Source organism: Heteronotia binoei, chromosome 6 (assembly GCF_032191835.1).
Source record: "Heteronotia binoei isolate CCM8104 ecotype False Entrance Well chromosome 6, APGP_CSIRO_Hbin_v1, whole genome shotgun sequence".
NCBI classification, from domain to species: Eukaryota; Metazoa; Chordata; class Lepidosauria; order Squamata; family Gekkonidae; genus Heteronotia; species Heteronotia binoei.
In genome coordinates this window covers 149210270-149235609 of record NC_083228.1, presented here as the reverse complement: position 1 = coordinate 149235609, position 25340 = coordinate 149210270, and the positions used below count along the sequence as shown (strand labels likewise).

Here is a 25340-nt window from a genome sequence, read left to right as displayed (position 1 = left end):
GGTGGGCTCTCCTTCCTTGGAGGTTTTTAAACAGAGGCTAGAGGGCCATCTGACAGCAATGAAGATCTCGTGAATTTAGGGGGAAGTGTTTGTGTTTCCTGCATTGTGCAGGGGGATGGACTAGATGACCCTGGAGGTCCCTTCCCACTCTAGGATTCTATGAGTTAGAGCGATTCCTCAGTGGAACAGGCTTCCTCCTTGGGAGGTGGTGGGCTCTCCTTCCGTGGAGGTTTCTAAACAGAGGCTGGATGGCCATTTGACAGCAATGAAGATCCTGTGAATTTAGGGGGGGGGGGTGGTGTTTGTGAGTTTCCTGCATTGTGCAGGGGGTTGGACTAGATGACCCTGGAGGTCCCTTCCCACTCTAGGATTCTGTGATTCATCTCTGTGAGACCCTGGGGAGCCCCGCCCCTCTGAGCAGACAATACTGTCACAGACCCGTGCCCTGGATCTTCATGACATCTTCATGGGCTAAAGAGCAAAGAAGGCCTTTTCTCTCCCGTTGTGCTAGCTCAAGTGCAGCCCCCCCCCATTACTCTGGACTGGAGGCCATGCCCGAGGGAACAGTCTTCTCACACTGCAGGCTTAACACAGGGAATTCCCACCCGCATCAAGTGCAAAGGGCCATTTGCTAAGATGGAGTTTCAAAAGATTCTACATGTGGCATCTCAATAGTTTCTCCACGGGGGGAGGGGGGAGCAAAGAGGGCTGTGGCCTGCTTGGGGGCTTCCTGAAGGCCCCCCTCTCACTGCTGCTGGATACTCTCAGCCAGTGCTTCCCTCTAAGCTGTGGAGCTTTGTGAGCAAAAATTCTACTTTGTGAACTACTGGCATGAAAGTTGGAATCTGCTGCATACAACAGCTTGCTCTGGGGCCATTTTTCTTCACAGAATCCTAGAGTTGGAAGGGACCTCCAGGGTCATCTAGCAACCCTCTGCACAGTGCAGGAAACCCACAAACACCTCCCTTAGGATCTTCATCGCTGTCAGATGGCCATCCAGCCTCTGTTTAAAAACCTCCAAGGAGCTAGGACAAAAATGCGTGAGCTGGAGGCTAAAAAACTGTGAGCCAGCTCACAGTCACACAGAGAGAACACTGCTCTCAATCCCAGCCCCTGGCTCTGCTTCTGCTGTTCCCTGGGGGCTCACCAGGTGCTGTCTCCCTTTGGGTCCCTTAGATGCCTTCAGCACGGCCCTCTGCCTGCAGCTCGGAGTCGCCCTTTTCCTGTTCTTTGCTGACTTTGAGAGCATCTACAAGGGCATGGAGGTGAGTGCGGGAGGCACCGACTGGCAGGCTGCAAAGAGCTTCCAGCCGAGCTTTTCTACTGGCTCTCAAGCTGGTTCGTTCGTTTGTTGGGAGCACCGCCTTTGCAGGGCCCTGATGTGGCCTCCAACCAGGCTGGACCGCTGGGCATCGTGGCTCTAGCAGCCGGCCCCAGGAGGCTCTCTTGGACCGATGCAGGGGCCTGCTGGCAAAGGAGGGCTGAGCAGACAGGGTATTGGGGACTGGCAGCGTGGTGTAGTGGGAAGAGGGCTGGACTAGGAGCTGGGAGACCTGGGCTCAGATCCCCCACTCTGCCATGACTTTGTGCTGGTCACTCCCTCTCAGGCTGGCCTACCTCACCAGGTGGTTGTTCTGAGGCTGGGGGGTGGGGGAGGTGGCTGCTACGTCAGTTGCCCTGATCAACTTGGCGGGCAGACAGGATGGGAGTGACAGAACAATCTCTGAGGGGGGTTTCTTCCTTCTCAGCTTCTCTGCACCCCGATGATCTGGAGGGTTTACATCCTGATAACGCTCGTGGTCTTGTTCTCTGTCTCGTTCTTCGTAGAGGTAAGCAGACACCCCCCCATTCTTTCCCTCCTGGAAATGATCTCCACACTTCCCTTCTGAGCAGGGGGCCCTGTGGCTGGCACACACCATGCAGGGGGGGGGTGTAAGGAAGAGGGTCCCTCTCACACAGCCAGAGTGAGTTTCCAAAGACACACACGCAAGTTGATGCTGATCTCCCCCACACATCTGGATGGTGCTGGCCAACCTCTGGCCTTTGCAAATCCACACCAAAAAAGGCGCAGGGCATTTGGGAGAGCCAGTTTGGTGTAGTGGTGAAATGCTTGGACTCTTATCTGGGAGAACCGGGTTTGATTCCCCACTCCTCCACTTGCAGCTGCTGGAATGGCCTTGGGTCAGCCACAGCTCTCTTATCTGGGAGAACAGGGTTTGATTCCCCACTCCTTCACTTGCAGCTGCTGGAATGGCCTTGGGTCAGCCAGAGCTCTCTTATCTGGGAGAACCGGGTTTGATTCCCCACTCCTCCACTTGCAGCTGCTGGGTCAGCCAGAGCTCTCTTATCTGGGGGAACGGGGTTTGATTCCCCACTCCTCCACTTGCACCTGCTGGAATGGCCTTGGGTCAGCCATAGCTCTGGCAGAGGTTCCTTGAAAGGGCAGCTGCTGGGAGAGCCCTCTCAGCCCCACCCACCTCACAGGGTGTCTGTTGTGGGGGGAGAAGATAAAGGAGATTGTGAGTCGCTCTGAGAATCTGATTCAGAGAGAAGGGCAGGGTATAAATCTGCAGTCTTCTTCCTAGTCTTGCTGCTTTGCAAACTCCCCTGTTGTCCTGTGTGTAAAATGGGGAGCAGAGTGAGCCCTGCCTAGAGGGGCTTGCAGTTAGGGCCCCCCAGACAAAGACTCCATCTCCCCCAAATTCCTAACTCAGAAAATAAAACTTTGGAATCTCAAGGTCGGCCGCCCACTTCAGAGCCCTCCCGGGAGTTCCTTCCAGGGCTCCCAATGAAGGGAACCAGAGCAGCCCGGCCCAGGTTGTCTCCAGGGCTCCCCAGCGGGAGATGAGCTTGTGGAGGGGTTGAAGTGTTGGACTAAGAAAGCTGGGTGCAAATCTCCCCTCTGCTGTGGAAGCTCGCTGGGTGACTTTGGACCAGTCCCAGTTCTCTGAGTTCTTCAGCCCCACCTGCCTCGCAAAGTGGGGAGGGGAAGGGAAAGGTGATTGTGAGCCGCTCTTAGGAGAGAGAAAAGTGGGGTATAAACCCCAGCCCTCCTTCTTCTTCTGCACGAGAGGAGAAAGAACAAAAGCGATGGAGGGGGGGGGGTTCTTGGGGAGGAAAGCCAAGATCTTGGGTGATGCCCTTCCTTCAGCAGACCGCAGAGCTGGGCTGGCTGGGACCCCTGGAGAGATGGGTCAGGATCCCAGAACCAGCCTGGTCCTCCAACGCTCTCTCCTCCTCAGGATGGGCTCCTGCAGAACCGCCGCCTGTGGTTGTGGATCAAGGCGCTGTTTGGGTTCCGCTCCTCCAGCCAGTACCGGGTCTTGCAGAGGCAGCTCCTCCAGGACCCCAGCTGGCCTCCCGTGAACCGAAGGGACTTTGCAGAGCCCGGCCAGGGAGGGGCCTACGTCAACCCCGCCTACGAGGGGGAGGAGTCCGCCAAAAAGTAGCTGGCCAGCTGGTGGTGGAGAAGGACTTGCTAACTTATATCTACAGGGTAGGAGTGGAAATGGAACTTTTGGGGGCAAAGAAGACCCCTGGAGATGCGGACGGCTCCTGCTGCAGCACTTTTGGCACACGCTGACTGTTTTTTTTAAAACAAGGTCATTTCTACTTTTTTTTTAATTTAAGGTTTATTCCCTTTTTGAGCACTTGTTTGCTTTTTCCCCTGCCCAGTGTTGAACTACTTAAAAATCTGCGTTCGGCCCATGGGTAGAGGCAAGAAGAACCCATTCAAGAACGTAAGAGGAGCCATGTTGGATCAGGCCAGTAGCCCATCCAGTCCGTGCTCTGTATCACACAGTGGCCAAAACCCAGGGGCCATCAGGAGGTCCATCAGCAGGGCCAGAACTCCAGAAGCCCCCCCACTGTTGCCCCTACGAGCATCAAGAATACAGAGCATCCCTGCCCCAGACAGAGTATTCCATTTATAGTGCCTTGTGGCTGATAGCCATTGATGGATCTCTGCTCCATGTTTTCCCAGTTGAAGCTCTCTGTGCTTGCAGCCATCGCTTCCTGTGGCAGTGAATTCCACATGTGAATGACAATTTGGGTGAAGAAGGACTTCCTTTGCCCTGTTCTAAGTTTACTGCTCGTTAATTTCAAGCACTTCGAAGCTGGAGAAGAAGACCATTCGGAGATTCTAATTAGGACCCACTTTGTGGCAATAAAGTCAGGTCTGATTATTTAAAAACATTTCTCGAAGAAAACAAAGCAATTTCCTTTTTGTGTCCTTTGAGAGTCAAGTGGCTGAGAAAGGGGGTGGTGTGGAGTGATGGTTTCCCAATGAAAAGGACACAGAAATGTATGGAAGGCAGCAAAATCTAAACGTCACCCTTGAGGCTGGCCGAAGGAACGTCCAGAGAAAATTGAGAAAAATAGCTATTTATTTATTTATTTGGAGGAAGGGTAGTGGGGGGGGGGAGCCCAGAGGTGGGTGTCCCCAAAGTGCTGAGAATTGCAGAGCTGCTGGTCTCAGTCCTTCTCAAAGGCCAGGTTGCTCACAGAAATGGGGTCTTGAGCACGGGCAGAGAGGATGGAGGGATCCAAGGCGCGCCGTTCTTCCCCAGGGCGTTTCCTGCAAGGGAGAGAGAGGAGATGGAACTACGGGACTGGGAGTCTCATCCTCAGCCCCCCAACACCCTCTTGGTGGGTTTTCTGCTTGCTGCTGTTCCAGATTGCTCATTCCACTGGGGGGGGGGTAGGGGGAGAATGGGGTTTGCTCCTCTTTGCTGCTGGCTCTGGCACGGTCTCCCGACACCCGCTGCCCAGCCAAACCCTCTGGCTTCTGCGGAGGGTGCCCAGCCTGACCTCTTGGCCCTGACCTTCCCTTCCTCCCTTCACTGCTCCAGATCACATGGGGCTGGAGGGATCCCACCGATCTTTCCTGCTCGTGGTGGCATTTAACTCCAGTGTTGCGGAGATCAAGCCCATCGTATCTTTGGTACTTCTGCTCAGCTGCCTCCAGCTGTCTGGTCCAAAGGGGAAACGCCCACCCCATCCTCAGGCCACGGAGGCCATTTCTTCGCCAGGGGTGGGGAACGTCTGGCCCGAGGGCCGTTTACAGCCCTGGCGATCACATGGTCTGGCCCTCAGGGATTGCTGGGCCAAACTGACTGGCCAGCAAAGATTGTAGGGCGCAGATTGCAGCAGCCTCTCTGGGCCGGGCTGGCTGGCCAGGATCACTGTGGGGCCGGGGAAAAGTCTAATATGCTGAGATTAGGGGATGTGGTCTAACATGCTAATGAGTTCCTGCTGAGCTTTTTCTACAACCTGGACCTAGGCATTTGCCTATGGCAGCGGGCCGGGTGTGTGTGTGCGCGCGCGCCAAATCAGGTTCTCCCCACATGACTTCAAATAGAAAAACAATTATTTGCATAAATTTTGCCGGCCTGAATCATTCTCCCTCAGCGGATCACTGTTTTTTAAGTTGATAATTTTGTACGGCCCACGAATGATATTATAAATATCCAAATGGCACTTGGCAGAAGAAAGGTTCCCCACCATTCTAGGCCCAGGGGCCGTCTGTGGTTCCTGCTCCATCGTGTTCTGGCCCTCTCCGACCTGGTGCCCCACACTCTCCCCTTCCCCTCTGTAGTCCTCCCCCCTCTCTCCACCTCTCACAAAGGGCTTACCTGGTGCGTTGGGAATACAGCACTGTGCCAATAATCAGGGCCAGCAAGACAAGGCCGGATACGACTCCCCCGATGATGTAGGCGGTGAGGTGATTATCTGAGAAAAGAAGGACATGGAGGAGGAGACATGGAAGGACAGTGGGCTGGCTAGACTGGACATGGCCAGCATGGTGAATAAGGCCCCCTCTCCTCCCCCCAACCCTGGCTGAGCAGGGACAGAGTTGATCCGCTGTGGGGGCCGCAGGAGCCTTGTGTGGCTTCTCTCCCTGTCAGCCGCACAAGCACTGCCCACGACGTGTGCTTGTCTTTGTCTGCACTCAATGCCAGTTTAAGAATAAGACCCCAGGTGCTCTGGGCATACAGTGGGGGAGGGGGCAGGTGTGCCATGTCACAGGCTCTGGCCAGGAGGTGCCTGCACCAAAACAGACACCCTCACGACATGCTCCCAGGCTAAAGTGCAGAGTGCAATGGAAACCAGAGGATATACGATGTGAATGCACACACATCCAGGCCATAAGGCAGGGGTGTGAAATTTGTTTGTTGTGAGGGCCGGATCTGACATAAAGGAGACCTCTGCAGGCCGGGCCGTTCGTGCCATAAAATGTGATGCCAGGGAGCAGGCAGAGACAAACACAATTAAAGATTTTTTTTTAAAAAAAAACTTAAAATAAAACATGCTTAAAAGATTAGCACTCTTGCAATATTTTGTCTGTTTAATAGTTTCTGATAACTGACTCTCCTTGCTCTGAATTACTGCATCGGAAAACAGGAGACAACGTCTGTGCTGTAGCAATCCTGAGGATGCTGTTCGGGTGTTGTTCAAGTGTGTAAGCTGCAAACCTACTTTTGATTCGCTCGCGGGCCTGATAGGACCCCTCTGGGGGCCTGCTCTGGCGCCTGGGCCGCATGTTTGACATCCCTGCCATAAGGTGACTCAGAGCAGGGGAAGCTAAAGCTAGTTTTGCACTCTTTGGCAAGGGAGAAGCAGAGCTGAACTCCAGGGCCTCTCCCATGGGGCTTGCTCTTTCATGTGCAGAGTGGAGGGGAAGGGAGAGGCATCCTACCTGTCTGAATCTTTTCGACATCGCAGAGGAAGCCCTGGTGGGATTCTGGGCAGGAGCACGCAAAGCCTAAGGTCCCGCCAGCTTCGACACAAACCCCGCCGTTCAAACAAGGGCTTGAGAGGCAGGGGCCATCTGTGGAGGAGAAAGGCTCTGAGCAGGGGCTCCCGGGGCCTACCGACCCCTCCGCTGACCACTTGTCTGGAGAAATGTTGCCCTGCACCCCTCCCCTGCTGCCCTCTGCTGCGGCACGATCATTTTGCACCGGACTCACCCGTGTAGCAGCCGCGGGTGAAGTTGACTATAGTGCAGATCTGGTCCGCGGCACAGGCCACCTTGGAGCAGGAGAGGCCGGAGCTGTCCGGACAGGTGCACACCTGGCTGCAGTCCTCATTCATGGCACTCTCGCCAGCCTGGAGGCAAAGGACCGAGGGTGACGCTTACCTTGGGAAACTCAGGCGCCAGGAGTCCTGCGGCATTGTGGGGCTGCAGCAGCCAGCACGGGACCACAAGGATCCACCCAAGACTGAGGTGTTCAAAATTAACTTTTGTGCTCGAGGATAGGACAGGTGAGGCCTCAGGCAGCCCGGGGGCACCGTGGCCGCGTACCTTGTAATAGATGCCTCCGAAGGCGTAGCCACACTGGGAGTAGGGCACGCAGTCAAACCCGCTGAGGACGTATCCGGGCAGGCACTCGCAGCCGTCCAGGCAGGGGCTCTCACACTCGCCTGGAGCCGCGAGATCCGAGCACGAAGCCGGGCAGGCGGGCACGCAGAGGCTGTAGCGGCTGTTGCGGGGACACTGCTGGGCTGCAGAGGCAAGAGAGAGCCGCCGGTTACACCAGGCCAAGCGGGCCCTGCTCCTCCCCTTGCGGGTAAGCGAGCCCAGGAGTGGCGGGATGGGGGGTGAGCCGAGGGGGCCCTGAGGAGGGGGCTGCAGGGTCTCTCGCGTGCCCAAAGGGTTCTCTGCTGAACTCACCGCAGGAGGCGATTTCCCTCCAGCTGCCCATGGCGACGCCCTTCTCCTGGCAGGCCCACACGTACTGCTGCAAAGTGCGGCACAGCGCTATGCTCCTGTTGGCTTCCACGCACATGTCGAAAAGGCAGCTCCTGCAGGGGGGGGGGTGGCAGGGAGACGGGGAGCGTCACCCACAGGAGGCAGGACTCCTCCCCGGCTGCTGGAGTGGGAGCTCCTCAAGCCCTTTGCCAGCCGAGAGGGGGAGGGCCTTCTCCTCTGCAGCCCCCTCGGTCAGGGCCTTGGCCACTGCTGCGGTGGCCCCCCAAGGCCAGAAGGGCCCCTTCGGACTGGCAGAGCTTCTCCGCCGTCTTTCCCGTCGCCTCCTGCCTGGTCCTTTCAGCTGGCGCCCAGGGACTGAGCCTGGAGCCTTCGGCATGCCCAAAGCAAGCCACCGTCTCCTGGGAGGGTGCCCTTCCTCTGCCAGGGTCTACTCTGATGGGCAGGGCCCTCCCCCCCCCCACTACTTCCTCCTGCTCACCGCAGGTCCTAGCACCACCCACTGCCTGGACTCCTCCATCCCCTAACAGTCACCAAAGGGGACTTTCTCTGGGGACTCCCAAGGAACCAAGAGGGCTTCACGCTGGAGGCTGGGGAAGCTGAATTTGGTCCTGCTTCTGACCTTGATGGCCTCAAAGGTGGGAAATGGAGACTGCAGCAACCTGCTCCACCCCCCACCCCACCAGCTTCCTCTGGCCCCCCACTCATTCCATGTCAACCCTTGTCCCAAATGACCATCAAGTGTCCTAAATTCTCCTGCCTCTGAGCCCTCTGTGTATACATACACACACATATATTGGCCACTGTGTGACACAGAGTGTTGGACTGGATGGGCCATTGGCCTGATGCAACAGGGCTTCTCTTATGTTCTTATGTGACAAAGAGTGTTGGATTGGATGGGCCATTGGCCTGATCCAACAGGGCTTCTCTTATGTTCTTATGTGGCACAGAGTGTTGGACTGGAGGGGCCACTGGCCTGATCCAACAGGGCTTCTCTTCTGTTCTTATGTGACACAGAGTGTTGGACTGGAGGGGCCACTGGCCAGATCCAACAGGGCTTCTCTTATGTTCTTATGTGACGCAGAGTGTTGGACTGGATGGGCCACTGGCCTGATCCAACAGGGCTTCTCTTATGTTCTTATGTGACACAGAGTGTTGGACTGGATGGGCCATTGGCCTGATCCAACATGGCTTTTCTTATGTTCTTGTGTCTGGGGTAGTGATGCTCTGTATTCTTGGTGCTTGGGGGGCACAATGGGAGGGCTTCTAGTGTCCTGGCCCCATTGGTGGACCTCCTGATGACACCTGGGTTTTTTGGCCACTTTGTGACAGTGTTGGACTGGATGGGCCACTGGCCTGATGCAACAGGGCTTTTCTTATGTTCTTATGTGACACAGAGTGTTGGACTGGAGGGGCCACTGGCCTGATCCAACAGGGCTTCTCTTATGTTCTTATGTGACACAGAGTGTTGGACTGGAGGGGCCACTGGCCTGATCCAACATGGCTTCTCGTGTTCTTCTGTGACACAGAGTGTTGGACTGGAGGGGCCACTGGCCTGATCCAACAGGGCTTCTCTTATGTTCTTATGTGACACAGAGTGTTGGACTGGAGGGGCCACTGGCCTGATCCAACAGGGCTTCTCTTATGTTCTTATGTGACACAGAGTGTTGGACTGGAGGGGCCATTGGCCTGATCCAACAGGGCTTCTCTTATGTTCTTATGTGACACAGAGTGTTGGACTGGATGGGCCACTGGCCTGATCCAACATGGCTTCTCTTGTGTTCTTCTGTGACACAGAGTGTTGGACTGGAGGGGCCACTGGCCTGATCCAACAGGGCTTCTCTTATGTTCTTATGTGACACAGAGTGTTGGACTGGAGGGGCCACTGGCCTGATCCAACAGGGCTTCTCTTATGTTCTTCTGTGACACAGAGTGTTGGACTGGATGGGCCATTGGCCTGATCCAACAGGGCTTCTCTTATGTTCTTATGTGACACAGAGTGTTGGACTGGAGGGGCCACTGGCCTGATCCAACATGGCTTCTCTTGTGTTCTTCTGTGACACAGAGTGTTGGACTGGAGGGGCCACTGGCCTGATCCAACAGGGCTTCTCTTATGTTCTTATGTGACACAGAGTGTTGGACTGGAGGGGCCACTGGCCTGATCCAACAGGGCTTCTCTTATGTTCTTATGTGACACAGAGTGTTGGACTGGAGGGGCCACTGGCCTGATCCAACAGGGCTTCTCTTATGTTCTTCTGTGACACAGAGTGTTGGACTGGATGGGCCACTGGCCCGATCCAACAGGGCTTCTCTTATGTTCTTATGTGTGACACAGAGTGTGGACTGGAGGGGCCACTGGCCTGATCCAACATGGCTTCTCTTATGTTCTCCTCCTGCCAGGGAGGGCAGAGCAGGGGCAGCGCTTACAGCAGGAAGGGCTCCGGAGGGACGTGCGGGAAGCAGGCGCGGAAGGGCCCCTTTGGATCGGCCAGCATGCCGCAGCTGGAGCTGGTGTTGAGGGCGCTCAGCTGCCCGGGGGAGCACCCGGGGGTGAAGCCCACGTCCAGTTCAATGGCCTCCAGCTCTTCCTCTGAGAGGGTCCTTCGCCTAGAAGAAAAGAGGTGGGGTGAGAGAGAGGGAGGGAGGGGCCGTGCTGGAGCTGGAGCCTGGATTGCCCACTGAAGGAGGCCGGCCTGAGGTAGGCCAAGGAGGCCTCTCTGCTCCCACCCCTTTCGAGCTCTTCTGGTGGCAGTTCGAATCCCACGGAGAATGCAAAAGGTCCATTCAAAAGCCTTGTGCCTTTTGGAAGCTGAATATGTCTCAGTTTGGTGTCATTGCTGTGAGTTTACAGGATGGCTCTTGGAAGATGCTCGTTTGTGAAATGCGGTATATAAAGTTGACAAACACGTAAAGGGAACTTTGTACCTTTGGAGTCTGTTTTTGAAGATTGGATCAACCACAGCTTGTGAAATTGACTGCGATGGAATTTCCAGGGGAAGCCTTTTTGAATGGAACATTTGCATTCTCCATGGAATCTTCTTGAAAATTATTGTGGAATCTACCCCCTCATGAAATATACTTCCTGTGTATTTGGGGTATCGGTATAAATTATTTGGACACTTTATCGTTGCTGATTCGTTTTGTGTAGACACAGTGGTTTTGCTTTGATGTCTTCTGGCCAAAGCCCCATCCCTGGGTGACATTTCTGGAAAGCGTCTGATCCACATCATTCAAATCCACCCCACCCTGCACACGCACAAGGCACACGCACACACACACATTTGTGGCTGGAACTGCCAATAGCCCTCCAGGCAAGCAAGTACCACCAAGCTGGCATCACCATTTCCAGGCATTTATAAAAGCCGAATGGCAGAATACCCCTGGAGGGGGGCAGGAGCATCTTCAGCCAAGGAAGAGGGAACCTGGCTGCAGCCGGGGTGGGCCAGACAGCATAGGAACCACCTGGAGCCCATGTGGGCTTGTGGCGGGGACAGACTCCTTCAGCCTCCCTCCCTCACACCCAGCTACAGCCACATCACAGAAGAAGACGTTGAAGACACTGGATTTATATCCCACTCTCCACTTCGAAGTCTCAGAGCGGCTCACAATCTCCTTTCCCTTCTTACCCCACAACAGACACCCTGTAAGGTGGTTGGGGCTGGAGAGGGCTCTCCCAGCAGCTGCCCTTTCAAGGACAACTCCTGCAAGAGCTATGGCTGACCCAAGGCCATTCCAGCAACTGCAAGTGGAGGAAGGGGAAATCAAACCCGGTTCTCCCAGATAAGAGTCCGCACACTTCACCACCACACCAAAGTGCACATCTCCAGAGGTGCCTGTCCACACAACACTGGCCTTCATGGGACCACATCAGGCACCCAACCTCTCCATGCCCTTCAGGGACAGCTCCAGTCACCCCACAATGGCTCATTTGCCCTGGAGGCACCCTGCCATTTGCTGTTCTGCCCAGGGGCAATTTGTAGAGCATGGAGAGGCCTTGACCCAGGGATTCTGGGGGGCAGGGCCTGAGTGCCTGGTGCTCTGGGCACTGCGGCAGATTGGGGGGGTGGGCAGGGAAGAGTGGAGAGCCAGTTTGGTGTAGTGGTGAAGTGTGCGGACTCTTATCTGGAAGCACCGGGTTGGATTCCCCACTCCTCCACTTGCACCTGCTGAGATGGCCTTGGGTCAGCCAGAGCTCTGGAAGAGGTTGTCCTTGAAAGGGCAGCTGCTGTGAGAGCCCTCTCCAGCTCCACCCACCTCACAGGGTGTCTGTTGTGAGGGAGGAAGATGAAGGAGATTGTGAGCCGCTCTGAGACTTCTTCTCCTGCCTGCCTGCAGATGGTGGGGGGTTCCGATTGCCAGGGACCAGGCAGCACCAGGACCTGCTCAACTTCCGAGGGGCCAACCCAGCTGGGTGGTTGGTTGTCCTGGGCGTGTATTTTTATTTATTATTTATTTATTAATTTCATTTATATCCCGCCCTCCCCCACCTTGGCAGGCTCAGGGCGGCTAACAGCAATCCATAAAAACACACCATAATAAATAAAACATTAGAATTACATTATAGAACAATAAAACATTAAAACATTAAATTAAAAACCAGTCTAGTAGATACAATTATACTGCGGTATAGATCTTTGGACCGCATTGGCGGATCTTTAATTACCATTTTTCTTAGCAGTCCGAATATGCTGATTTAAAAAGGATGGTCTTGCAGGCCCTGCGGAACTGTTCAAGGCTCCGCAGGGCCCGCACCTCCTCGGGGAGTCGGTTCCATAGGGTAGGGGCCGCGATCGAAAAGGCCCGTATTCTGGTGCTCTGATATTTAACTTCCTTCGGCCCAGGGATAGTCATTAAGTTTTTCCCCGTTGACCTCAGTGCTCTCTGGGGTTCATATGGGGAAAGACGGTCCCTCAGGTAGGTGTACCCCCCCCTTCAGGTGTGGCCTGAGATGGACCCTCCCCTGCCCACCTGGGAGACCTGCTCAGAGTCAGCAGATGCTGCTGGGCCCGGGGATTGTCCCCGCTGACTCTGCAAGGAGGTCCAGTGTGTCTGTTCTGGCCCCAGCGTGTGTGGAGGGGGCAGAGGGGGAGAATTCTGGCCAGGGCAGCCCTTGTGGGCTGTGGCTTCTGCCCCCCGCCCCCGTACCTGACCCGGGCTTGTCCTCCTCCTCTGATGACCGGGACTCTCCAGCTCTCCCCGAAGGTGTTGACGTCTTTGACCAGGGTGCCGTTGGGTGTGGTGAAGTCATTCTTGTATTTGCCATCGAAATTGCCACACAGCCCCTCGACGTTCTTCTTGTAGGGGTTGGGGAGTGTGATGTCTGGAAAGCAGATGGTGGAGCCAAGAGGGTCATGCCTTACAAGGGGCTCCAGGCCCCCCAGAAGCAGCTCTCCCGGCCCAAAAGCTCTGAGTTCCAAGGCCCAAGATAGAGGGTGAGTGGTCAACGAGGGATGCTCTGCACATGCTCAGAGGCAATGGAATTGGAATTGGCTATTGCCATGTCTCAGGGTTATGCCTTGCCACTGAACTCAGACATATCTTGGGACTATCACCTTAGAATGGAATCCTAGAGTTGGAAGGGACCTCCAGGGTCATCTAGTCCAACCCCCTGCACAATGCAGGAAACTCACAAACACCTCTCCCTAAATTCACAGGATCTTCATCACCGTCAGATGGCCATCTAGCCTCTCCTTCAGGGAAGGAGAGCCCACCACCTCCCAAGGAGGAAGCCTGTTCCACTGAGGAACCACTCTAAACTCACAAACACCTCCCCCTAAATTCACAGGATCTTCATTGCTGACAGATGGGCATGCAGACTCTGTTTAAAAACCTCCAAGGAAGGAGAGCCCACCACCTCCTGAGGAGGAAGCCTGTTCCACTGAGGAACCGCTCTGTCAGGAAGTTCTTCCCAATGTTGAGATGGAAACTCTTCCAACTGGTCCTGGTCCTACCTTCTGGGCCACAGAAAACAATTCCACACCATCCTCTAGAGGACAGCCCTTCAAGTCCTTGAAGATGGTGATCCTATCACCTCTCAGCCGCCTCCTCTCCAGGCTAAACATCCCCAGCTCCTTCAACCTTTCCTCATAGGACTTGGTCTCCAGACCCCTCGCCATCTTAGTCGCCCTCCTCTGAACCCGTTCCAGGTTGTCTATATCCTTCTATATCCTACTTTGTTGCTCTTAAAGGTGAAACTTGACTCCTACTTTGTTCTACTGCTTCAGAACAACACGGCTGCCCACTTGGATCTAGCTTCCCAGAATATCTCCCTTTAAATTCATAGGATCCTTGTTGCTGTCAGATGGCCATCTAGCCTCTGTGTAAAAACTTCCAAGGAAGGAGAGCCCACCACCTCCCGAGGAAGCCTGATCCACTGAGGAAGCGTTCTAACAGTCAGGAAGTTCTTCCTCATGTTGAGCTGGAAACTCTTCTGATTTAATTTCAACCTGTTGGTTCTGATCCGACCTTCCGGGGCCACAGAAAACAATTCCACGCCATCCTCTATAGGACAGCCCTTCAAGGACTTGATGGTGATCATATCACCTCTCAGCCGCCTCCTCTCCAGGCTAAACTTGCCCAGCTCCTTCAACCTTTCCTCATAGGACTCGGTCTCCAGACCCCTCACCATCTTCATCACCCTCCTCTGGACCCCTTCCAGCTTGTCCTTAAAACGTGGTGCCCAAAACTGAACACAAGACTCCAGGGGAGGTCTTAACTTGCAACTGCCTCATGCTCCTTTCAGGCCCCTTTCAGTTCTTCCTCCTCCCACTTTGTTCCTTCCATCCAAGAACTTGGCCGCAACGGAAACAGGGCTGAGTCCACACCACCCTTTCTGGATGGTTGTGCAGCTATAGCGCTTGGCACGCCTCCAATGTGCCTTCCACACAGGTTGTATTCCCACATTTGGGTGCAAATGTGGGGGGGGGAGGAGGGCTGGCTCCACAGGTGCAGTTCTGCCATCCCCTCCTCCAGTGGGTACCCCTAGCTCAAGAGTCTGGGGGTGAGGGGGGTGGACTAAGCTGCCCTCGGTGGCCCCAACAGAGCCAATTTAAGTCCAGCTTCTTGCAAATATTCTCACGCCGATTGCATGGGGTGGGTTCTACTGAGCTGCATTGTCAGCGTTGACCCCCCTCTCCCCCTTTGGGACAGAGGGAGAAGCAGCCTCTCTCTGGCACCTCGGGTACTTTGGCATCCCTGCCACCCTAGCCGTATCGGAGTCTTGCAGAGCGCCAGGTTACCTGAGTTCTCAGCCCCATCAAAGGTGACCGACAAGCCAAAATCGGTCTCCAGGAAAATCCTCGTTGCTCGCAGGTGCAGGCGAAGACCCTCATGAGGCTGGGCAGGAGGCTCTGTTAGTACGCCGTCCAGCTGAGCGGGAGAGAGAAATGAATCTCACACCTTCCTCCAAAATTCTTTAAGGATCTTTAAAGAAAACCTTTTAATGTGCTTTAACCATTAGACCCCCCTCCTGCCCAAACTGCCTTCGAATCGCCTCTGGTGCAGATGGGGGTCGTCGCCATCAATTGTTTATCATATTTCTGCCCACCTGATCTTCAACAGAAGCCGCACAATCTATTATTAAGGGTGATTAACACGTGGAATTCACTGCCACAGGAGATGGCGGCGGCTGCAAGCACAGACAGCTTCAAGAGGGGATTGGATAAAAATATGGAGCAGAGGTCCATCAGTGGCTATAAGCCACATATAGATGGAACTCTGTTTGGGGCAAGTGATGCTCTGTATTCTTGGTGCTTGTGGGGGGGCACAGTGGGAGGGTTTCTGGAGTTCTGGCCCCACTGGTGGACCTCCTGATGGCACCTGGGGTTTTTGGGCCACTGTGTGACACAGAGTGTTGGACTGGAGGGGCCATTGGCCTGATCCAACATGGCTTCTCTTATGTTCTTATGTGACACAGAGTGTTGGACTGGAGGGGCCACTGGCCTGATCCAACAGGGCTTCTCTTATGTTCTTATGTGGCACAGAGTGTTGGACTGGAGGGGCCACTGGCCTGATCCAACAGGGCTTCTCTTATGTTCTTATGTGACACAGAGTGTTGGACTGGAGGGGCCATTGGCCTGATCCAACATGGCTTCTCTTATATTCTTATGTCTGGGGCAGTGATGCTCTATTCCTGGTGCTTGGGGGGGGGCACAGTGGGAGGGCTTCTAGTGTCCTGGCCCCACTGATGGACCTTCTGATAGCACCTGGGTTTTTTTTTGCCATTGGCCTCATCCAACATGGCTTCTCTTATGTGTGGGGCAGTGATGCTCTGTATTCCTGATGCTTGGAGGGGGGCCACAGTGGGAGGGCTCCTTATGTTCTTATGTCCTTTTACCGAGAATTCTTACTGCTAAGGTTTTAAGGAACTGTTTCTGTTGTCCATCTCTAAGCTGTGACCTGCCCTGAGCCCGCTGGCGGGGGAGAGGGGGATACAGGTCAAATAAAACCAAATTAAAAATCAGGTTTTTGTGACTCCTCGGGTGCCCCCCCCCCCCAGGTTCTGTTGCTACTTCCAGTTCTCACCGGAAGTGACAGTTCTTCTCCCTGCTCCCTCAAAGGCTCCCCCCTAGCCCAGAGACCCCCCCTCCAGTGGCCAAGAGAGCCGCCTCCTCTGCAGGCTAAACATCCCCAGCTCCTTCAGCCTTTCCTCACAGGACTTGGTCTCCAGACCCCTCACCATCTTTGTCGCCCTCCTCTGGACCCGTTCCAGCTTGTCTAGATCCTTCTTAAAATGTGGTGCCCAAAACTGAACACAAGACTCCAGGTGAGGTCTTACCAGAGCAGAGTAAAGCGATACCATCACATCACGCGATCTGGACACTAGACTTCTGTTGATACAGCCCAGAATTGCATTTGCCTTTTTAGCTGCCGCATCACACTGTGAACCCATGCAGGAGCCTGCCTCCAAGGAGAGCTCGGTAGCCCCAAACACAACCCCCAGCACGGCAGTGTCTGGGCAGAGCACTGGTGCATGACCCCACCGGCCTCCTTACCACCACCTTCTTCCCTTGGCCAAAGAGCACCGTGTGGTTGTAGACCGTGATCCGCAGCTCTTTGAGGAAGGTGATTCCGCTGGTCCCTGCCTGAAACTTGTTCTCCCCCTCGATGCTGAAGTCCTCCAGCCGGGCCGGAGCGCCAGGGCGCCTGGCAACCACCACGTAGGTGTGCTGCCCTTGGAAGTGGTGCAAGAGGCCGTCGAAGGTCATGTAGTGGGGGTCCCCAGTGATCAGGCACTTCCCGAAGCCTGAGGGGAAAGGAGAGCGGGGAGGTGACATCCACACAATGCCCAAAGCACCCTGCAGAAGAAGCTCAAGCTCAAAGGAAGGTGGAAGGTCATTTCCACGTGGGAAACCTGCCTGAGATTCTGGGATCTTCTCCCTGATTTTGTTCACAGAAAATTAGGATATAACAATGTCCCGTCAGAGACCTAAAAGCATCTTCACATTCAGTTTGATGTAGAGAGCCAGTCTGTTGTAGTGGTTAGGGATGCGGACTCTTATCTGGGAGAACTGGTTTGATTCCCCACTCCTCCACTTGCAGCTGCTGGAATGGCCTTGGGTCAGACAGAGCTCTGGCAGAGGTTATCCTTGAAAGGGCAGACTCTTATCTGGGAGAACCGGGTTTGATTCCCCACTTCTCCACTTGTACCTGCTGGAATGGCCTTGGGTCAGCCAGAGCTCTCTTATCTGGGAGAACAGGGTTTGATTCCCCACTCCTCCACTTGCAGCTGCTGGAATGGCCTTGGGTCAGCCATAGCTCTCTTATCTGGGAGAACCAGGGTTGATTCCCCCCTCCTCCACTTGCAGCTGCTGGAATGGCCTTGGGTCAGCCAGAGCTCTGGCAGAGGTTATCCTTGAAAGGGCAGACTCTTATCTGGGAGAACCAGGTTTGATTCCCCACTTCTCCACTTGCACCTGCTGGAATGGCCTTGGGTCAGCCAGAGCTCTGGCAGAGGTTGTCCTTGAAAGGGCAGCTGCTGTGAGAGCTCTCTCAGCCCCAACCACCTCACAGGGTGTCTGTTGTGGGGGAGGAAGGGAAAGGAGATTGTGAGCCACTCTGAGACTCTGTCCTTGAAAGGGCAGCTTCTGGGAGAGCTCTCTCAGCTCCACCCAGCTCACAGGGTGTCTGTTTTGGGGGGAGGAAGGGAAAGGAGGTTGTAAGCCGCTCTTAGATCTGGAGTGGAGGGCAGGTTATAAATCCAGTATCATCATCCCTCTTTGACTAAATGCCTTTGTTGCTGCTGCAGGGGGGGGGGGCTGGCGGGGGCTGCAGGAAAACAGGGAGATTCCAGTCTGGAAGAAGAAGCACCTCAGGGTGGGTTTCAGGGCCGAAGCTTTCCAGAGTCCAAGCGGAGCTCTGACTCTCCAAATCTTATTCCCTGGACCTCTGGTTGGTCTCTCAGGGGATTTCAGGCTCAAATCTCCCTGTTTTCCTTCAGCCTCAAGAAACCTGTAGGACTCCCAAAGCTAGATCCCTGTGGAATTCCAGAAGGAAGGTCTCAAACCAATCCAGGTCGGATCGCTGAGCTCTGGAATACGCCCCCGCCCCCCCTGCCCTGCCCAAGTTTATTCCAGAGCAGCTTCACTGCAGTTCCTCCTGGGAAAGGAGGTGGGGAAAGGGACCCTCTTCCTCCCCTGAGCTGCCAGGAGACACCTGGGTGAGCTCTCTCTCTTGCCCTTTCTTCCAGAAGCATGGGGTGGGGGGGGAGTATGTGGTCTCCCCTCCTCGTTTCATCTGCACAGCCGCCCTGTAAGGCAGGTGAGGCTGAAAGGCCACGAGGAGTCCCAGGCCACCCAGTGAGCTCTGTGGCGGACGGGGATTGTAAGGTTCGTCTCCCAGGGCCTGGGCTGAAACTCGAACTCAAGGGTGGCCAAACTTGCTTAGCGTAAGAGTCACATAGAGCAGGGGTGGCCAAGGGTAGCTCTCCAGATGTTTTTTGCCTACAACTCCCATCAGCCCCAGCCATTGGCCATGCTGCCTGGGGCTGATGGGAGTTGTAGGCAAAAAAAACATCTGGAGAGCTACCCTTGGCCACCCCTGCTATAGTGGGTTCAATGCATGGCAGAGGCGAGGTGGTGGTAAAGCATCAGCTCTTTATCGATTATGGCAGGGGTGTCCAACGGTAGCACTCCAGATGTTTTTTGCCTACAACTCCCATCAGCCCCAGCCAGCCAATGGCTGGGGCTGATGGGAGTTGTAGGCAAAAAAAACATCTGGAGAGCTACCGTTGGCCACCCCCAGGGCCATAGCCAGGATTTTACAAGTCAGGGGGCTTTTTAAAAAGTGTGTGGGGGGGGTCACCCATTCCCATCCCCTGCAGGCCTGGCTGCTTCTCCGCAGCTTTTTCGGACAGGAGCATAGAATATAGCGCAGGGGTGGGCAAGGGTAGTTCTCCAGATGGTTTTTTTTTTTGCTACGACTCCCATCAGCCCCCGCCAGCATGGCCAGTGGCTGCAGCTGATGGGAGTTGTAGGCAACAAACATCTGGAGAGCTACCCTTGCCCCCCCCCCCACATAGAATCAACGTCAGATGTCTGAGGGAGGGAAGGAAGGAAAGGAAGGAAGGAAAAAGAGATGGAGAAGAGAGGCAATTTCTTTGCTTTAAGTGTAAACGCATTCTGCAAGGCACCGGCTGGCTTGGCAAAGCGATCTAAAGACAGAAATGCCTTCCCCTTGCCGGGAGGGGTGGGGGGGGGGCTTTACCTGTGGCTTTGCAGCTGTACTTCCCGTTGTTCTTCAGCTGGCAGATCTCCCCGGGCTGGCACTCGAAGCTCTGGCAGGCGAGGCTCCCTCCCGCGCGGCAGCGGCACTTCTGGCTGCAGTGCGGTTTCACCCAGCTCTCCCCCACCTGCCCGGACAGGTGAGGCTCTCGTGAGCCCAGGCTCTCTTTCCCACGCCCCCCCCCCCAATCCCACCCCCGTGCCTGCACCGATGGCTGCTCTGGCGCAGGCTCCACCACGCCGGCCGCTCCCGGCGCCCCTCCAGCCTCGTCCGGCGGCGCCCGGCCCGCTCCCCTCCCCTCCCCTCGACGGCTCTGCCGGGGCCGCCCTGGGTCGCCTACTGGCCAGCAGAGCTGCCTCTTGGTCCCCCCCCCCGCCCCGGGCGGAGAGGCGGCTGCGGGGAGCCTTCGGGGGTTCATCTCCTCCCGCCCCGTCGAAAGCCCGAAGGCTGGCTGAGGTCCCCTCTCCGCTAACTGGATGGCCGTGCTCCTTTGCTGGACGGCCTCTTCCTTCCTGCCCGCCTTTCCTCCTGGAGCAAGGCGGCTTCTAGGTCCCACCTGCCCAACTGGAGCCTTTCAATTGGAGACTGAAGCCTCCAAAGGCACATGGTCCTCTGGGGGTGGAGCTCCCCCCCCCCCGCCCGCTGACTGGGAAGGAGCCTGGGAAAGCGGAAGGACCCCCGCTGGGACCGGGGGATTGGCAAGCCTATCTCTTATGGCCATTCTACCTTATGTCCCACAGAATACAATGGACTCCATACCCAATCTGGCGCCCCCCTCCATCGGTGCCCGCCCCCCCAGATCCAGCCCTGCAATTATGCCCACCTTGTGGTAGGCGCCGTCCTGGTCGCGGCAGCCGCACTCGCTGAGGGCCACGCATTGGTCGTCGCTGAGCACGAAGCCTTCGTCGCAGGCGCAGCCCTCCAGGCAGCCCGACGCCGACGCCGCCTTCTCGCACACGGCCTCCGCGTAGATGTCGCTGCACGTGGGCGGGCAGGGGGGCGCGCAGGGCGTGTAGTGGCTGTGGGGAGGGCACGGCAGCGCTGCGGGGGAGGAAGGAAGGAAGGAAAGAGGCTGCAGCCCCAGAAGGCCGGGAGGACCGTTGCCATCTCCCGGCTGGGACGTTCCGGGAGATTTGGGGGTGCAGCCTGGGGAGGGCGGCGTTTGGGAAGGACCCCTCCCCAAATTCCAGCAAGTGCACCCCTCCCAAGCAGCCCTTTCCTCCAGGGGACTGGTTTGGGGACCAGCTGCAAATCATAGAGCTCTCCAGCACCACCTGGAGGTTCCCAACAGTATTTTTATTTATGTATTTATTTTATTGGATTTATATCCCGTCCTCTCTCCCAAAGCAGGCACAGGGAGGCTCACAACAATGAAAACATTTACAATTCTGAACTCTAACAGCTGAAAACATTAAACAGCGAATAACTGGAACTGTCTGGGGCAGGAATGCTCTGTATTCTTGGTGCTTGGGGGGGCACAGTGGGAGGGCTTCTAGCTCCACTTGTGAACCTCCTTTCTTTTTTGGCCCCTGTGTGACACAGAGTGTTGGACTGGAGGGGCCATTGGCCTGATCCAACATGGCTTCTCTTATGTTCTTATGTGACACAGAGTGTTGGACTGGAGGGGCCATTGGCCTGATCCAACATGGCTTCTCTTATGTTCTTATGTGACACAGAGTGTTGGACTGGATGGCCCATTGGCCTGATCCAACAGGGCTTCTCTTATGTTCTTATGTGACACAGAGTGTTGGACTGGATGGCCCATTGGCCTGATCCAACAGGGCTTCTCTTATGTTCTTATGTGACACAGAGTGTTGGGCTGGATGGGCCATTGGCCTGATCCAATATGGCTTCTCTTATGTGACACAGAGTGTTGGACTGGATGGGCCACTGGCCTGATCCAATATGGCTTCTCTTATGTGACACAGAGTGTTGGACTGGAGGGGCCACTGGCCTGATCCAACAGGGCTTCTCTTATGTTCTTATGTGACACAGAGTTTTGGACTGGAGGGGCCATTGGCCTGATCCAACAGGGCTTCTCTTATGTTGTTATGTCTGGGGCAGTGATGCTCTGTATTCTTGGTGCTGGAGGGGGCACAGTGAGAGGGCTTCCAGTGTCCTGGCCTCACTGATGGACCTCCTGATGGCATCTGGGCTTTTTTGGTCCCTGTGTGACACAGAGTGTTGGACTGGATGGGCCATTGGCCTGATCCAATATGGCTTCTCTTATGTTCTTATGTCTGGGGCAGGGATGCTCTGCATTCTTGGTGCCTGGGGGGGGGCAGAGTGAGAGGGCTTCTAGCTCCACTTGTGAACCTCCTTTCTTTTTTGGCCCCTGTGTGAGTGTTGGACTGGATGGGCCATTGGCCTGATCCAACATGGCTTCCCTTATGTTCTTAATTAAAACGTTAAAAGCAATTTTTGGTGCTAGTGTTGTTTCCAGCGTATTCAGCCCTCTTCAGGAATCCTCATATTCCAGTTGAAGGCGAGTTGAAACAAAGTTGTGTTAGGAGCCTTGCAGAACTGGGGAAGGTCCCGCAAAGCTCTTCCTTCTGTACTGCAGGAGCCCTGGCTGGGACATGAGCTGCCTCTTCCTCCTCCCCCAACCCCACTCCCCAAACCACACGCAGGGGCTGCCTGGGAATCTCAAGCAGGCCAAGCAAAGCCAGCTGAGGTCCTGGTGTGTGGGGAGGAGTCTTCCACGCCTGCACCCCTGGGGCAGGTTCTGCCACATCGGGTGACTCACGTTTCTTCTGGTGTGGCAAGCTCCGGTGTTTGTCACACGGCAGTGCGTGCAAGCAACACATTTCCCACATGAAACTGAGGTCGCCCACACAGTCACCTGCAGCTGGCATCACACCTTCTGCAGTGTCAGCTTCTGGAGCAGGACTCGCCTTCAAACCCATTTCAAGCATTCAAACGTCGAATCCGGGGTCATCTAGTCCAGCCCCCTGCACAGTGCAGGAATTTCACAAACACCTCCGCCCACGCATACACCCTCAGTGACCCCTGCAGGCTCCAGGCCAAGAAGCTGGCAGCAGCAACCACAACAACCCTCCACGATCCCTGGCCAAAGCGGCCTGGAGAAAAATCACTGCCTCACCCTAAAGTCAGGGCTTTTTTTGTAGCAGGAACTCCTTTGCATACTAGGCCACACCCCCTGATGTAGCCAGTCCTCCTCTGTCCCCTATCAAGCAAACCAAGATGGAGATTGTTTTCTCGTCTTCTTTAGTAGGTTCTTAAAATCATACCAACCAAATGTGTCGGCCTTTGTTGTTTCCCGTTTCTTGATGAATCTGCAAAACTCCAAGCCTTCCCCCATCCCATGGCTTTATGCTGTAAATCTTTTTCTCAAGCAAGTTGTATTGGAAGGGCAATGGTAAATCATACCTGGCAGAGCGCCCCATAAGCTCGTGGAGGATTGGCTACATCAGGGGGGTGTGGCCTAGTATGCAGAGGAGTTCCTGCTACAGAAAAAGCCCTGCCTAAAGCAGTGAACAGCGTTCCCCGAAGGGTGTCAGAAAGGGCCACAAGAACTAGGCCCTGGTGCAGCGCTTCCTGCCCCCCTTCTCGTCCTTCAAATGATGCTTCTAAAACTAACAAAAAGCCAGCAGTCGCGAGGTAGTCCTGGGCGGGTGTGTGTGTGTGTGACTCTCCCCCTGGAGGGAAGGACCAGGCCTCGGATTCAGCAGGAGCTCACAGGAGCACAGCTCCTGAACCTTTCCGAGGGTTCCCCCTCTTCCTCCCCACAGCCATCCTGAGATTAGGAGAGCGGGCAGCCAGCCAGCCCCCAGGAGCTTTGCTGCACCCCCAGAAGCCCTCGTTAACCCCTGGAGAAGAAAGCCCGCGTCACCCTTTCTCCACTTCTTATGTGACTTTGGGCGGCACGTGACTTCCTGGCCTTTTGACTGGGGAGAAGGTGGCCCAACAGAGCCCCAGACGAGCGAGGCCTGCTTGGGCTGGCTGGATCTCTAGCCAGCCCAAACAGGCCTCGCTCGCTTGGGACTCTCCTTTCTTGCATCGGGTCACTTTTGGGTGGGAGGGGGACAGCATATGCTAATGAGTTATGCTAATGAGCTCTGCCACCTGTTTTTCTACAAAATGACACCTGGGTAGGACCCTCGCATTGCTTCCCGTGCAGAGGCCTGGCTGCTCAGCCCTCATCTGAGGGGGGCATTTCCTAGCCATTCCCTGGCTGCCCCCCTCCCCCCCAAGAGAATCCCCGCTGGTCCCTGGGGCAGCCCTCCTGCTCCACACCAAGCCCACCCCCTGCCCCTCCGCGTCCCCCTCCTTACGGCAGAAGGTCTGGTTCCTCCAGCTGAGCATGACACCCTCCGCCTTGCAGGCGTCCGCATAGGCCTGCACAATGGCACACAGGGTGGATCGCATCCCGTCGTACTTGCACATGTCGTACACGCAGGTCTGAACAAAGAGCTCCGGCTTGACCCGGCTGTGGCACGCCACAAAGACACCAGACTGCAGGGCGTGGCACTGCTCTTCGATGGCCGGCCGGTCCTGTGGGCTGCAGGGGGGGCCCAGATCCTCCCGTGTGTCTGGCAAGCAGCTGCAGCAGAAAGACGCGAAAAAGACTGCAAATCTATACCCCGCCCTTCTCTCTGAATCAGAGCGGCTCACAATCTCCTTTATCTCCTTCCCCCGCAACAGACACCCTGCGGGGTAGGTGGGGCTGAGAGAGCTCTGACAGAAGCTGCCCTTTTAAGGACAACTCCTATGAGAACTATGGCTAAACCAAGACCATTCCAGCTGCTGCAAGTGGGGGAGTGGGGAATCAAATCCGGTTCTCCCAGATAAGAGTCCGCGCACTTAACCACTACACCAAACTGGCCACATTCTCCATGGCTACGACAAACTGAGAGGGTCTCAGGGACAGACTCAGAAACCCCATGAGGGCTGCCTCCACCCTGGCATGGCCAGGAATGGAAGACAGCATCAAGGGAAGGCCTTGGCCTCTCTGCCCCGTTGCTGGCCCTCCAGAGGAACTGGCTGGCCACTGTGTGAGACAGGAGGCTGGACTAGATGGACCCTCCCTGGTCTGATCCAGCAGGGCTCTTCTGAGGTTCTTCTCAGGGGAAGGCCTCGGCCTCTCTGCCATGTTGTTGCCCCTCCAGAGGAACTGGTTGGCCCCTGTGTGAGACAGGAGGATGGACTAGATGGACCCTCCCTGGTCTGACCCAGCAGGGCTCTTCTGAGGTTCTTCTCAGGGGAAGGTCTCAGCCTCTCTGCCCTGTTGTTGGCCCTCCAGAGGAACTGGCTGGCCACTGTGCGAGACAGGAGGCTGGACTAGATGGACCCTCCCTGGTCTGATCCAGCAGGGCTCTTCTGATGTTCTTCTCAGGGGAAGGCCTCGGCCTCTCTGCCCTGTTGTTGGCCCTCCAGGGGAACTGGCTGGCCTCTGTGTGAGATAGGAGGTTGAACTAGATGGACCCTCCCTGGTCTGATCCAGCAGGGCTCTTCTGATGTTCTTCTCAGGGGAAGGCCTTGGCCTTTCTGCCCCGTTGCTGGCCCTCCAGAGGAACTGGTTGGCCACTGTGTGAGACAGGAGGCTGGACTAGATGGACCCTCCCTGGTCTGACTCAGCAGGGCTCTTCTGAGGTTCTTCTCAGGGGAAGGCCTCAGCCTCTCTGCCCTGTTGTGGGCCCTCCAGAGGAACTGGTTGGCCTCTGTGCGAGACAGGAGGCTGGACTAGATGGACCCTCAGTGGTCTGATCCAGCTAGGGTTGCCAAGTCCAATTTAAGAAATATCTGGGGACTTTGGGGGTGGAGCCAGGAGACTTTGGGGGTGGAGCCAGGAGACATTAGGTGTGGGGCCAAGATCAAGGCTGTGACAAGCATCATTGAACTCCAAAGGGAGTTCTGGCCATCACATTTAAATGGACGACACACCTTTTCA

At 55.7% G+C, this 25340-nt stretch overlaps 2 protein-coding genes across 2 annotated transcripts in view; one reads left to right on the top strand and one right to left on the bottom strand.

Annotated features, from left to right (window-relative positions):
- The window catches only part of LOC132574435 (probable cation-transporting ATPase 13A5), an 81708-nt gene extending 78259 nt beyond the window's left edge, over window positions 1-3449 (top strand). The window contains exons 28-30 of the mRNA XM_060242790.1: window positions 1177-1265; window positions 1749-1829; window positions 3243-3449. Of these exons, the coding sequence (XP_060098773.1) occupies window positions 1177-1265; window positions 1749-1829; window positions 3243-3449 (377 nt within the window). The remainder of the gene's footprint in view (window positions 1-1176; window positions 1266-1748; window positions 1830-3242) is intronic.
- Window positions 3450-4370: 921 nt separating this feature from the next.
- Window positions 4371-25340, bottom strand: part of LOC132574434 (uncharacterized) — a 128202-nt gene continuing 107232 nt past the window's right edge. Inside the window, exons 56-68 of the mRNA XM_060242788.1 lie at window positions 23725-23993; window positions 20253-20470; window positions 19412-19556; window positions 16702-16952; window positions 14947-15076; window positions 12854-13028; window positions 10136-10315; window positions 7673-7803; window positions 7304-7503; window positions 6969-7107; window positions 6698-6829; window positions 5634-5730; window positions 4371-4576 (exon numbers count right to left, since the gene is read on the bottom strand). Of these exons, the coding sequence (XP_060098771.1) occupies window positions 4474-4576; window positions 5634-5730; window positions 6698-6829; window positions 6969-7107; window positions 7304-7503; window positions 7673-7803; window positions 10136-10315; window positions 12854-13028; window positions 14947-15076; window positions 16702-16952; window positions 19412-19556; window positions 20253-20470; window positions 23725-23993 (2170 nt within the window). The 3' untranslated portion in view covers window positions 4371-4473. The remainder of the gene's footprint in view (window positions 4577-5633; window positions 5731-6697; window positions 6830-6968; window positions 7108-7303; window positions 7504-7672; window positions 7804-10135; window positions 10316-12853; window positions 13029-14946; window positions 15077-16701; window positions 16953-19411; window positions 19557-20252; window positions 20471-23724; window positions 23994-25340) is intronic.